We start from the raw sequence: 12,666 nt of genomic DNA on the forward strand, positions 1-12,666 counted from the left end.
AAGCCTTTTATAGGCCTAGAAGGACAGATAAGGAAACCCTTTTTGCCATCTCCTGCCTTCTCCAAAATATCGTCCAGGGCTGGATATTCCCCTTTAGCCTGAATATGTCCCAGTCAGCACTTCAGCCAGAGAACCTCACTGGCCGCATTGGAAAGCGCTGCTGACCTGGCCGCCAGTCTTACTGAATCGGCTGAAGCATCCTACAGGAATGATGTTGCTCACTGTGTTAGCGGAACTGTGGATAAAACATTGTCCCTAGCCTCCTTATCCTTTATCTGATCTTCTAAGGGATCTGATCAGATCATCAAAGATCTTGCAGTACGTGTTGCTGCAATTTTTTGCTTCAAGGCTCCATCTAAAGCTTCTCAGGTAGAAAGTTGTCTACCTTCCTGTCCAGGGAATCCTTTAGCATCCCCATATCCTCAAAAGCTAGTGCGAATTTAGGAGCTTTATCTCAGGAAGACTATGCAGCTTCATCAAAAGGACACTTTCTTTTGAAAGATGGGGGAAAGGAACCTCTTCTGGTTTCTTCCACTCTCAAATGCTTGAATTATTTTGTTCATGGGTTCGACGCTTCCTCTGCTCTAGGCCACCAAACATGGATCTAACCGGCTTCACCAACTTATTGGTATCCTCTGTAAGGAATCAGTGACGCCCCCCTGTATAATCATCTGATGAAGATGTTGAAGAGGATTCTGAAAACCCATCTTCATCCTCTGATTTGACAGAAGCGTCCGACTCGGGAGATAAATTACTAGACTTTAACTTCTACTTTTCTCCCATCTTCTGTTAGGGACAGGGATTTTTTTACCTCGGCCCTAACGATAGATCTTGGCTCAGAGGCGAAAGTTAGGGGACTGATGGATCCATCCACCTTACTGGAGCTCCGGCTCTGCTGCCACCTGCAGTACCAAGTCTTCCTTCAGAGTGACCACCACTGCCACAGCATCGCTGACCTTCCACCTGCTGCTGCTCCTCCTCCATACTGTCTGGGGGGGAATGCCAGAACGAAGCGAACCTCTCTACAGGTGGTCTCACCGCATTTTAAACATTGTACCTGCCCGATACAGCCCGCCCTCCTCAGCTAACTCTTCTGGGGTCCATCCCTGAAAGTTCCAGGTCAAATGTCTCGAGAGGGCGTCATTAGGACAAAGCTCCTGGCGCATGTGCTGGCTGAGACACAGAGAAGTCAGCAAACCACATAGGTGATGGCCTCCCATGAACCCACAGCAGTGCCTTCGGGTCCTCGGCACCGGACATGAGGCAGGGAAGGGACCGCTGCCTGAGCGGACCGGCCAGGCCTTGGAACGATCTTGAGTCTTCACATAACACTTCATCTCAACGAAAGGTTTCCCCGTCAATTACTTGAAAGGCGGATCCCCCCTCTGCCTGCTGCAGTCATGGGTGATTGATAAAGTTTTTCTCCAGTTTGCACAGGAGCTGTAGACAGACAAATGGTTAAAGTTTGGCTAACCCTTCCCCGATGTACATACGTATATGTACGTACATCATGGAGCGGGTGCACACAGGGCATGTTCCAGGGGGTTGGGTGGGTGCCATCAGTTAGGTTAACCATTGCTACCATGATGCAATCATGGGGTGCAGTTGGATGCCATCACATCTGGAGACCGGCTGATGGCCCCCCGTCACAGCTATACGCTAGACATCTTGGGAGATTATGATTTTTAAAAACTGTCAATCTTCAAAACAAAATAAAAAAAAAATAAAAAAACAAAAACACAAAAAAAGGAAAATTGACTGCAGCCTTAAGCTTACTTGCAAAGGTGCTAACTCTTTATTTTGGACGCATTAGTGCAGGGTTTCTAAGTCACGTGCCCACCTACTATAGCAAGGTATGAGCCCAGCAGGTGCATCATACTATAAATGAAGAGCCTGCACAGGACTAGGAGATTTTCCATTTTACCCTGGTGGCTCTGGAGGAAATATTAGGGATTATTAGGTCCCCATTGTATAGAAAAAGAATAGGCTGTGGTATTCAGCTTCTATAAAAAGTTATAGGTGTTCATCGAGTTTGCGGCAAAGCTGCTCACGTTACAGCACGTACCTTGTCAATGGTCAGCATGTAAAAGTGCATGATATCGTTCTCCTGTGCGCGGCGAATTCTTGCCATACACTCCTCTTCATCTATAAGCTCCCCTATATATTCATTTACAAACTCACCCTGCAAATGAAAGACATTAATTGATGAGACTTTTTACATTGCATTGGGCGACCTCCATGCTTCCCCATAGGGAGGGAAGAAGCATGCAGATGATTTATAATAGTTACAGTATATACTCGAGTATAAGCCAAGATTTTCAGCTCATTTTTTGGGGCTGAAAGTTCCCCTCTCGGCTTATACTCGAGTCATACCCAGGGTTCGGCAGGGGAGGGGGGAGGGGGAGCTGTCTAATTATACTCACCTGCTCCTGGCGCGGTCCCTGGCGCCCCAGCTTGTTCCTGTAGTGAGCGGTCACATGGGGGTGGAGCCGCATATTCATTACTGTAATGAGCGGTAACGGTGACCGCTCAGTACAGGAAGAAGCTGCGGCGCCGGGGAAGCAGGGACTGCACAGCGCCAGGAGCAGGTGAGTATAACGGGGAGGGGAGCGCTGCGCAATATTCACCTGCTCCTCGTTCCGGCGCCGCTTCGTCTTCTGCAGTGAAGCTCAGGTCAGAGGGCGCGGTGACGTGGTTAGTGCGCGCCCTCTGCCTGAACGTCAGTGCAGAAGACGCTGAAAACGGAGCGGCGCCGGAACGAGGAGCAGGTGAATATTGAAAGTGCCGGGGGCCTGAGCGATGGAGAGGTGAGTATGTGATTTTTTTATCGCAGCAACAGCAAATGGGGCAAGTGTCTGTATGGAGCATCTATGGGGCCATAACGTTTGTGCAGCACTATATGGGGCCATAACGTTTGTGCAGCTCTATATGGGGCCATAACGTTTGTGCAGCTCTATATGGGGCCATAACGTTTGTGCAGCATTGTATGGGGCAAGTGTCTGTATGGAGCATCTTATGGGGCCATAATAAACATTTGTGCATTATATTGGGCAAATGTGTCTATGGAGCATCTTATGGGGTCATTATTAACCTTTATGCAGGATTATATAGGGCATACTTTAATATGGAGCATCTTATGGGGCCATCATAAACTTTATGGAGCATTATATGGGGCTCCTGATTCAATATCGATATTCAAAAACACTTAACCTACTGATGTCTTAATTAATTTTACTTTTATTGGTATCTATTTTTACTTTTGACATTTACCGGTAGCTGCTGCATTTCCCACCCTAGGCTTATACTCAAGTCATTAAGTTTTCCCAGTTTTTTGTGGCAAAATTAGGGGGGGTCGGCTTATACTCGAGTATATACGGTAAGTGACTTTCCCCTTTATAGGGAAACAATGAATCTGCACAACTAAAAAGAGTTAGTTCTATTTTCATAGATGGATATTGTCAGCTAAAGATTGTAAATATCCATTAACCATTTGCTACAGTAGAGTATTTAAGTCCTTAATCTAGGTTGTTGATCTATGAAAATGTTACAAATCTGTAAGAACCCGAGCTCCTGGATCTGTTCTCTACCCTTCTCTTCTCTCAGTGTTAGAGAGACTAGAAGGAAGAAGTATTTGCCCAGATCCAAAGTGTGGAGAGGGGAAAAAGCACTTACAGTCTCAGGGAGGGCAGAGATATATATATATATATATAGATATATATGTCTATCTATCTATATATATATATAGGAAAGCATATGGAGAGGCAATTAGAGGAAGATGAAAGCTAGTGAAGACTGCAGAATCCTGGACGACACATCCAGCCTATTATATTACAGAAAAATTAACTTAAGAGAAAAATCGTAAACTTGCAAAAGGCGGGAAAATAAACAGGGGGTCTAAAAATGAATGAAGGAAGATAAAATTGCAGTATCAACCTATTAACCAGCCACTAACATATGTAAAAACAAATTAAACAATTTTTTCCATGTCAAGAGGTGTGTATAGTCTTTAAAGTAAGATCAAGCTGCAGATTACCTTTTTTATGTCTCTTGTAGCAATGAGACCCCATCCTTTGCCCTCGGTTTTGATGATCTTAGTTTCTGGATACAGACGTTTGGTGAAATTCTGATTCTGACATTTATCACCAGCAGGGCACACTTGCGGGTGGCATTCGTACATCAGCATGCGATTCAGACATTCAGAGTCAAGTCCGCAGGGTTTGTAGCTGGTCGGCTTACAATTGCACTTGGGTATTTCAGAGATATCAGCAGTGTAAACTTGGACTTTCCCATAAGGTTTGTTTATCTAGAGGAAAAATAAAACTTAGATTAAAAGGTGTTAAGAGAAAAAAAAATCCCCTATTCACAAAATGCATGCCCACTAAGCTCCCCAGATCTTGAGAGCGTGAGACTCAGGTGCTCACTTTTAATGGATTGCTAGTGAGCAGGGCCGCCATCAGGGCATTACAGCCATTACTGCTGTATGGGGCCCGGTCAGCAGCAGTACACAGAGGGGCCCGCAGATCCGGGGCCCCACTGTTGTGCTTCTACTGATCGGGCCCCATCATGCAGTAAAATACTGTGCACTGCGGCGCTGGGGCCCGGGAGCCTTTTTGGAGCTGTGCACGGCCGTCTCACCTAGTCGGCTGCACAGCTCCTGCTCGGCTGTGGCTAGAATGTATGGGCTCCCTGCAGGTCCTGACTACAGCCCATACATTCTAGCCGTCTCAGTAGTGAATGTGCTAGAATGTAGGGGCTCCTGTCAGGTCCTCTCAGCAGCACATACATTCTAGCTGCTGCTTCACTGCTGGAAACACTAGACGCCCCGGGAACGACTGAGGTAAGTATAAAAAACATTTTTGTTTTTTTAATAGGTGAGGTGAGGTGGGGGGGAGTGAGACTGCAGATGATGGGGTGTGTTTTAGGGAGTACTGTACATGATGAAATAATAGGGGGCTGCAAATGATAAAGTGTATTTGAGGGGGTACTACACATGAAATGATTGGGGCTGCAAATGAAGTAAGGGGGACTGCAGATGAAGTGAAGGGGGGATAGGGGACTGCAAATGATGATGTGGGGGTGATGGGGACTGCAAATGATGTGGGGGGACTGTAAATGATGTGGGGGGACTGCAAATGATGATGTGGGGGTGATGGGAACTGCAAATGATGTGGGGATGATGGGGACTGCAAATGATGATGTGGGGGTGATGGGGACTGCAAATGATGATGTGGGGGTGATGGGGACTGCAAATGATGTTGGGGGACTGCAAATGATGATGTGGGGGTGATGGGGACTGCAAATGATGATGTGGGGGTGATGGCAACTGCAAATGATGTGGGGGGACTGCAAATGATGATGTGGGGGTGATGGGGACTGCAAATGATGTGGGGGTGATGGGAACTGCAAATGATGTGGGGGTGATGGAGACTGCAAATGATGTGGGGGTGATGGAGACTGCAAATGATGATGTGGGGGTGATGGGGACTGCAAATGATGATGTGGGGGTGATGGCAACTGCAAATGATGTGGGGGGACTGCAAATGATGATGTGGGGGTGATGGGGACTGCAAATGATGTGGGGGTGATGGGAACTGCAAATGATGTGGGGGTGATGGAGACTGCAAATGATGTGGGGGTGATGGAGACTGCAAATGATGATGTGGGGGTGATGGGGACTGCAAATGATGTTGGGGGACTGCAAATGATGATGTGGGGGTGATGGGGACTGCAAATGATGTGGGGGTGATGGGGACTGCAAATGATGTGGGGGTGATGGGAACTGCAAATGATGTGGGGGTGATGGGGACTGCAAATGATGTTGGGGTGATGGGAACTGCAAATGATGTGGGGGTGATGGAGACTGCAAATGATGATGTGGGGGTGATGGGGACTGCAAATGATGTTGGGGGACTGCAAACGATGTGGGGGTGATGGGGACTGCAAATGATGTGGGGGTGATGGGAACTGCAAATGATGTGGGGGTGATGGAGACTGCAAATGATGATGTGGGGGTGATGGGGACTGCAAATGATGTTGGGGGACTGCAAACGATGTGGGGGTGATGGGGACTGCAGATGATGATGGGGGGTGATGGGGACTGCAAATGATGTGGGGGGACTGCAAATGATGATGTGGGGGTGATGGGGACTGCAAATGATGTGGGGGTGATGGGGACTGCAAATGATGTGGGGGTGATGGGGACTGCAAATGATGATGTGGGAGATGGGGACTGCAAATGATGTGGGGGTGATGGGAATTGCAAATGATGTGGGGGGGATGGGGATAGGTAATGATGTGGGAGTGATAGGGACTGCAGATGATGAAGTGTGTTTGAGGGGGTTCTGCACATGATGAAATGATAGGGGGCTGCAAATGATGAAGTAAGGGGGACTGCAGATGAAGTGACGGGGGGGATAGGGGACTAAATGATGATAGGGGACTAAATGATGAAGTGGGGGTGATGGGGACTGCACATGAAGTGAGTGTGAGGGACGTGGACAGCAATTGAATTGAACTTGGGGGTGGGAAGAGCAAATGATGTATTGAAGGTGGGGAGAGCAAATAATGAATTTTGAGGGTGGGGAAGATCAATTGATAATGAATAGAGGGTGGGAGAGAGAGAAGACGTGGCAATGAATTGAGGCAGAAGGGGCATGTAACTATAATGAATTGGGGTAAGGGTTAGAGCGGGAGGTACATAGTGGGTTCGTTGAGGATAAAGTAACTGGTAATAAATTGGAAGAATACAGGTGCTAATTAATTTATATATTAAATGAGGAAAGTGGCTATATACAGATAGTGGGGGCACAGTGGCGGATTATAATTTATATTTGGAATGGTGGGTTGCATAATAACCAATTATATATTAATGGTGGGTGAACGTCTGTAGTCAGATGTGTAGTGTAGAAGAAAGGGAAAAAATGGGGAATGTGCTCTGGAAGCGGTGCTCTAGATAACTGTGTTATTTTATGCAGATGAGACGAGTCCTGGCAGAAAGAAGTGATAGCGGTCTGCGCTGGATTAAAAAGAAACGCAAAGATGAAGGACTTTAGCTAGAGACGTCACTGGTGAGTATGTTACCTGTACACTGACACCATACACTGTATACTGTATACAGTGCTCCTGTGTATAATGTCACTGGTGATCACTATACTATCTGTACACTATACACTATATACAGAGCTCCTTTGTATAATGTCACTAGTGATTGCTGTATTACATGTACACTGTACCCTATATACAGAGCTCCTGTGTATAATGTCACTAGTGATCACTATATTATCTGTACACTATACACTATATACAGAGCTCCTGTGTATAATGTCACTAGTGATCGCTGTATTACATGTACACTATACACTATATACAGAGCTCTTGTGTATAATGTCACTAGTGATCGCTGTATTACATGTACACTGACACTATATGAAGAGCTCCTGTGTATAATGGCATCGGCGACCACTGTATTACCTGTACACACACTGCATACTAAGTACAGATCTCCTGTGTATAATGGCATTTATGGTGATAGTATTTTTTTTTTTATTAATGATCAGTATTGTACTATTCAGTCACAATGTGGTGGTAATATGTTGTCCGGCCATGGTGTAGCGGTATTTGTTCCTTGTATGTGCTATTATTCGGTCACTGTGTGGTGGTAATATGTGGTCTGTTCATGTTGTGTTGGTATTTGTTCCTTGTATGTAGTTGGTCACCATGTGATGGTAATATGTGGTCTGGACATGCTGCGGTGGTATTTGTCCCTTGTATGTGATATTGTTCAGTCACTGTGGTGGTAATATGTGGTCTGCACATGGTGTGGCGGTATTTGTTCCTTGTAGATAGTATTATAGGTCACTATGTGGTGATAATATGGTGTCTGGTCATGGTGTTGTGGTATTTGTCCCTTGTATGTGGTATTATTGGTCAATTGAAAAATAAATAAAAATACACCTAAATTGTATTGCATATTTTAACAAATGTTTAATAGATTAGAGTAGAGTAGGGCTCGGCCAAAAGAGTCTACCTTGTTGTCGTCTCAAATTTAAAAAAACCTTTTGGCCAAAACAAAAGCTGCTGGCTATGTGTTTGATCTGGTAATGGGAACTGTTAATGTGTGATTTGTGAGAAGTGGAGTTTTGGCAAGAGACAGCGGTGGGGCTGTTGACAGTTCGAGGGGTGGAGGCGGGGCTGGGGTGGAGCCTGGGCGGAGTCTTAAGGGGCCCTGAAAATTTTGCCAGTATGGGGCCCTGAAATTCCTAGTGGCAGCCCTGCTAGTGAGCATGCACGACCACTGCTTCATGCACTTCTATGGTAGTTGTCTGTGGGAATGATGGTGCAGTACAATGAATGGATCAGTGGTGGCGTATGCTCACTAGGACTCCATTTACACAGATCCACATTCTTACCAATGCAGCCGCTGTTATGAAATCTCGGCATTGTACCTTTATGTGCTTATAAGGAGGAGGCTTTCTTTCATTTTCCTGAGTTTCTTTTGCTTTTCGTTGCGACTGGATTTCAATAAATCGTTCTTCAGCCTCTTGTAAAGCTTTAAGGGAATAAAAAGAAGTAGCATTTACTGAGCATTTCTTTTCTAAAAAGAAAAAGGTTTCTAACATCCAACAAGAAATGAACCAATGTCAAAAACCAGCCACACAGACGGCTGACCAATGCAAAAGCATAACAGGCCTATGAAGAAGTTAAAAAAAATAAAAAAAAGACAAAAAGGAGATTTTTGTGTACTCACCGTAAAATCTCTTTCTCTTAGCCTCTAACTGGGGGACACAGGACCATGGGTGTTATGCCGCTGTCCACTGGGAGGCGACACTATGCATAATCTGAAAAAGATTAACCGTGGCTCCTCCTCTGCAGTATACACCCCTGGACGGCGTCAGCCTTCTCCAGTTTTGTGCAAAAGCATTAGGAGGAAAGTAACATGAATAACATAACCATGCCTATAAGGAGGCAACTATGTATGAGCTCAAGAAAACAATATGAGAACTCAACAGTAACAATGGCCCGGAAAGGGCAACAGGGTGGGAGCTGTGTCCCCCAATTAGAGGCTAAGAGAAAGATTTTACGGTGAGTACACAAAAATCTTCTTTACTCTGTCGCCTCATTGGGGGACACAGGACCATAGGACGTCCCAAAGCAGTCCCTGGGTGGGAAGCAATGGACGAATATTGTGCAGACAGGCCCCTAAACTTGGGGCACTGCCGCCTGCAGAACCCATCTACCCAGGCTCGCGTTCGCTGAGGACCGGGAACGAACTCTGTAGTGTTTAGTAGACGTGTGTAGGCTAGTCCTAGTGGCCGGCTTACACACTTATTGTGCCGAAGCCTGGTGCCGAATGGCCCAGGAGGCCCCTATTGCCCGTGTAGAGTGTGCCATAATACCATCTGGAAGAGGAGAATTCTTAAGGCGGTAGGCCTCTTGTATGGTGGATTTGATCCACCTGGCAAGGGTAGCTTTGGGAGCTATATATATATATATATACACACATATATATATATATATATATATATATATACACACACACACTAGATGGCAGCCCGATTCTAAAGAATCGGGAGTCTAGAATCCATATATACTTTATTTATTCAAATGTAAGAATAATACAATTAATAAATAATAGTAAGAAAGAACAAAAATAATAGGCAGTATATGGAGAAAACACCAAACAAAAGTTCAAAATTGGTGTGAAAATGTCACTGAACCACTTCACAACTAAATATATATAGTTTTGGTAAATGGTATTATCATTTTTTTGACGAAATTCGGCAGGAGCTTGAAGAGCAACGTCACTGGGCCCGCCTCCACGCAGTAGAAACTTGCTGTGAGGTAAAAATTCAAAAATCACACCAAAATGGCGGGCGGAGTGTGTCACAGTACGGCACGTTTCTGATTGGTCGCTCGCAGCAGGCGGCAACCAATCAGACACTGGACACTGTTGACGTCACTTATCTCCGGACATTAGCTCCGGACAAAGCCACGGAAGTTGGCACAAATTGCAGGAAGTAGTATTCTAGGCAATTATATATTAGATATATATATATATATGCAATGCCCTGACAAGGTCAAGCGTATATTCACAGACGTTTTGCTCTCATCAATATAGTACACACCCCTCCTATATGGGGGTCAGAGTACCCATTGTACATAAATATCTCACATTTAGTGTGACCTGATAAATAAAGATGATCACCACTATGGTACTCCAATATAAAAAAACAATTTTATTAAATACAAAGATAAAAAATATATTTCAATATAAAATTTATGACCAACATGTAAACAGGGGAATAGAATCCACCAAAACAAGGGACAAAACAGCCATAGGCTACCTCACATACATCAGGACAAGCACTAGTATATAGAGAATAAATCAATTAAAGGTGACCCACTAATAAACATTGCCTAGATATATGGCCAAAAGGTAATATTACAAATTTACCAGGTACTGCTATAATAGCATATATCCTAATGAAAGACACTCTTAGCCTGCCTGCTCGCAAAAATGCTAAGCAAGGCTTAAATATGGCATAAACAAGATGGGCAATATAAATACAATAAGTGTATACCTTAACTGTGCGTCCTGAGTAGGAGCCCCGGCGTCCCTCTGCCCCGACGCGCGTTTCGCGTTCGCTTCTTCTGGAGGCGTGTCAGGGCAGGGGGGAAACCGGATTTTATATCACCAGTGTCGGTGTTCATAGGATAATATTGATGAACAACTGCCATCAGCTGCGTGGGGGACCGAACGTGTAGAAATGCGCCTGCGTATGGTTACCGCTCGCAATGTACGGAAACCGGAAGTCCATAAATTCCCGGTCCACCACCCGATATAACCAAACAGTTCAATATTGCAAGCACAAGCATCATTTGCGGCGATCCAACGCTATAGGGGCATTTACAAACCCCTAGAATATGGAAACACATAAGGAACATACAATACTGTGTCACAACTAGTGTACGGAAACCGGAAGTATTCGAACCGGACCTCCCATAGGTAGCGCTGTTCAAACATGCATAATGAATGGGAGTATCGGCGCATGCCCAGATCTATTAGCTCCCGAAACCAATGGGAAGCTGACCCACGGTAAAAAGGCCGGCGGTGCCGGGTCGTCCGTCCCAAATACGGTGTCATTTGGGGTTTGGTGCGGCCGAGTCGTACTTACGGACGACCCGGCACCGCCGGCCTTTTTACCGTGGGTCAGCTTCCCATTGGTTTCGGGAGCTAATAGATCTGGGCATGCGCCGATACTCCCATTCATTATGCATGTTTGAACAGCGCTACCTATGGGAGGTCCGGTTCGAATACTTCCGGTTTCCGTACACTAGTTGTGACACAGTATTGTATGTTCCTTATGTGTTTCCATATTCTAGGGGTTTGTAAATGCCCCTATAGCGTTGGATCGCCGCAAATGATGCTTGTGCTTGCAATATTGAACTGTTTGGTTATATCGGGTGGTGGACCGGTAATTTATGGACTTCCGGTTTCCGTACATTGCGAGCGGTAACCATACGCAGGCGCATTTCTACACGTTCGGTCCCCCACGCAGCTGATGGCAGTTGTTCATCAATATTATCCTATGAACACCGACACTGGTGATATAAAATCCGGTTTCCCCCCTGCCCTGACACGCCTCCAGAAGAAGCGAACGCGAAACGCGCGTCGGGGCAGAGGGACGCCGGGGCTCCTACTCAGGACGCACAGTTAAGGTATACACTTATTGTATTTATATTGCCCATCTTGTTTATGCCATATTTAAGCCTTGCTTAGCATTTTTGCGAGCAGGCAGGCTAAGAGTGTCTTTCATTAGGATATATGCTATTATAGCAGTACCTGGTAAATTTGTAATATTACCTTTTGGCCATATATCTAGGCAATGTTTATTAGTGGGTCACCTTTAATTGATTTATTCTCTATATACTAGTGCTTGTCCTGATGTATGTGAGGTAGCCTATGGCTGTTTTGTCCCTTGTTTTGGTGGATTCTATTCCCCTGTTTACATGTTGGTCATAAAAAATATATTTCAATATAAAATTTATCTTTGTATTTAATAAAATTGGTTTTTTATATTGGAGTACCATAGTGGTGATAATCTTTATTTATCAGGTCACACTAAATGTGAGATATTTAAGGTCAAGCGTATGCAGAGCCTTCTCCACTATGAACCGGGACCGGACAAAGGGAAGGCAGAGAAATTTCTTCATTGAGGTGGAAGTTGGACACAACCTTCGGAAGGATGGGACCGTACGGAAGACTACCTTGGTGAAAAACCAGAAAGGGCCGTCTGCAGGGGAGTGCTGTCAGTTCAGATACCCTGCGTAGCGAAGTGATTGCCACCAGGAAAACCACCTTCTGGGATAGAAGGTAACCACCTTCTGGGATAGAAGGTGGAGCGGGACCTCCTTAAGAGGTTCGAAGGGTGGTTCCTAAAATGCTGTCAGGACCAGGTTGAGGTCCCACGTTTCTAGTGGTCGTCTGTAGGGGGGAACCAATCGGGAAACCCCCAGAAGAAATGTCCTTACTTGCGACTTGGTAGCAATGCGCCTTTGAAAAAGCACTGAGAGGGCTGACACCTGGCTCTTAAGCGAGCCGAGGGACAGCCTGGCCTCCAGACACCATTGGAGAAAACTATGTAGTTTGGGGAGGGAATAAGGGAA

General features: G+C 45.4%; 1 protein-coding gene across 1 annotated transcript in view; it reads right to left on the bottom strand.

Annotated features, from left to right (window-relative positions):
• NSD2 (nuclear receptor binding SET domain protein 2) overlaps positions 1–12,666 on the bottom strand; it is a 99,761-nt gene that overhangs the window by 9,349 nt on the left and 77,746 nt on the right. Inside the window, exons 17-19 of the mRNA XM_069744886.1 lie at positions 8,445–8,548; positions 4,034–4,303; positions 2,066–2,182 (exon numbers count right to left, since the gene is read on the bottom strand). Of these exons, the coding sequence (XP_069600987.1) occupies positions 2,066–2,182; positions 4,034–4,303; positions 8,445–8,548 (491 nt within the window). The remainder of the gene's footprint in view (positions 1–2,065; positions 2,183–4,033; positions 4,304–8,444; positions 8,549–12,666) is intronic.

This window comes from Ranitomeya imitator, chromosome 1 (assembly GCF_032444005.1).
Source record: "Ranitomeya imitator isolate aRanImi1 chromosome 1, aRanImi1.pri, whole genome shotgun sequence".
Classification (NCBI taxonomy): Eukaryota; Metazoa; Chordata; class Amphibia; order Anura; family Dendrobatidae; genus Ranitomeya; species Ranitomeya imitator.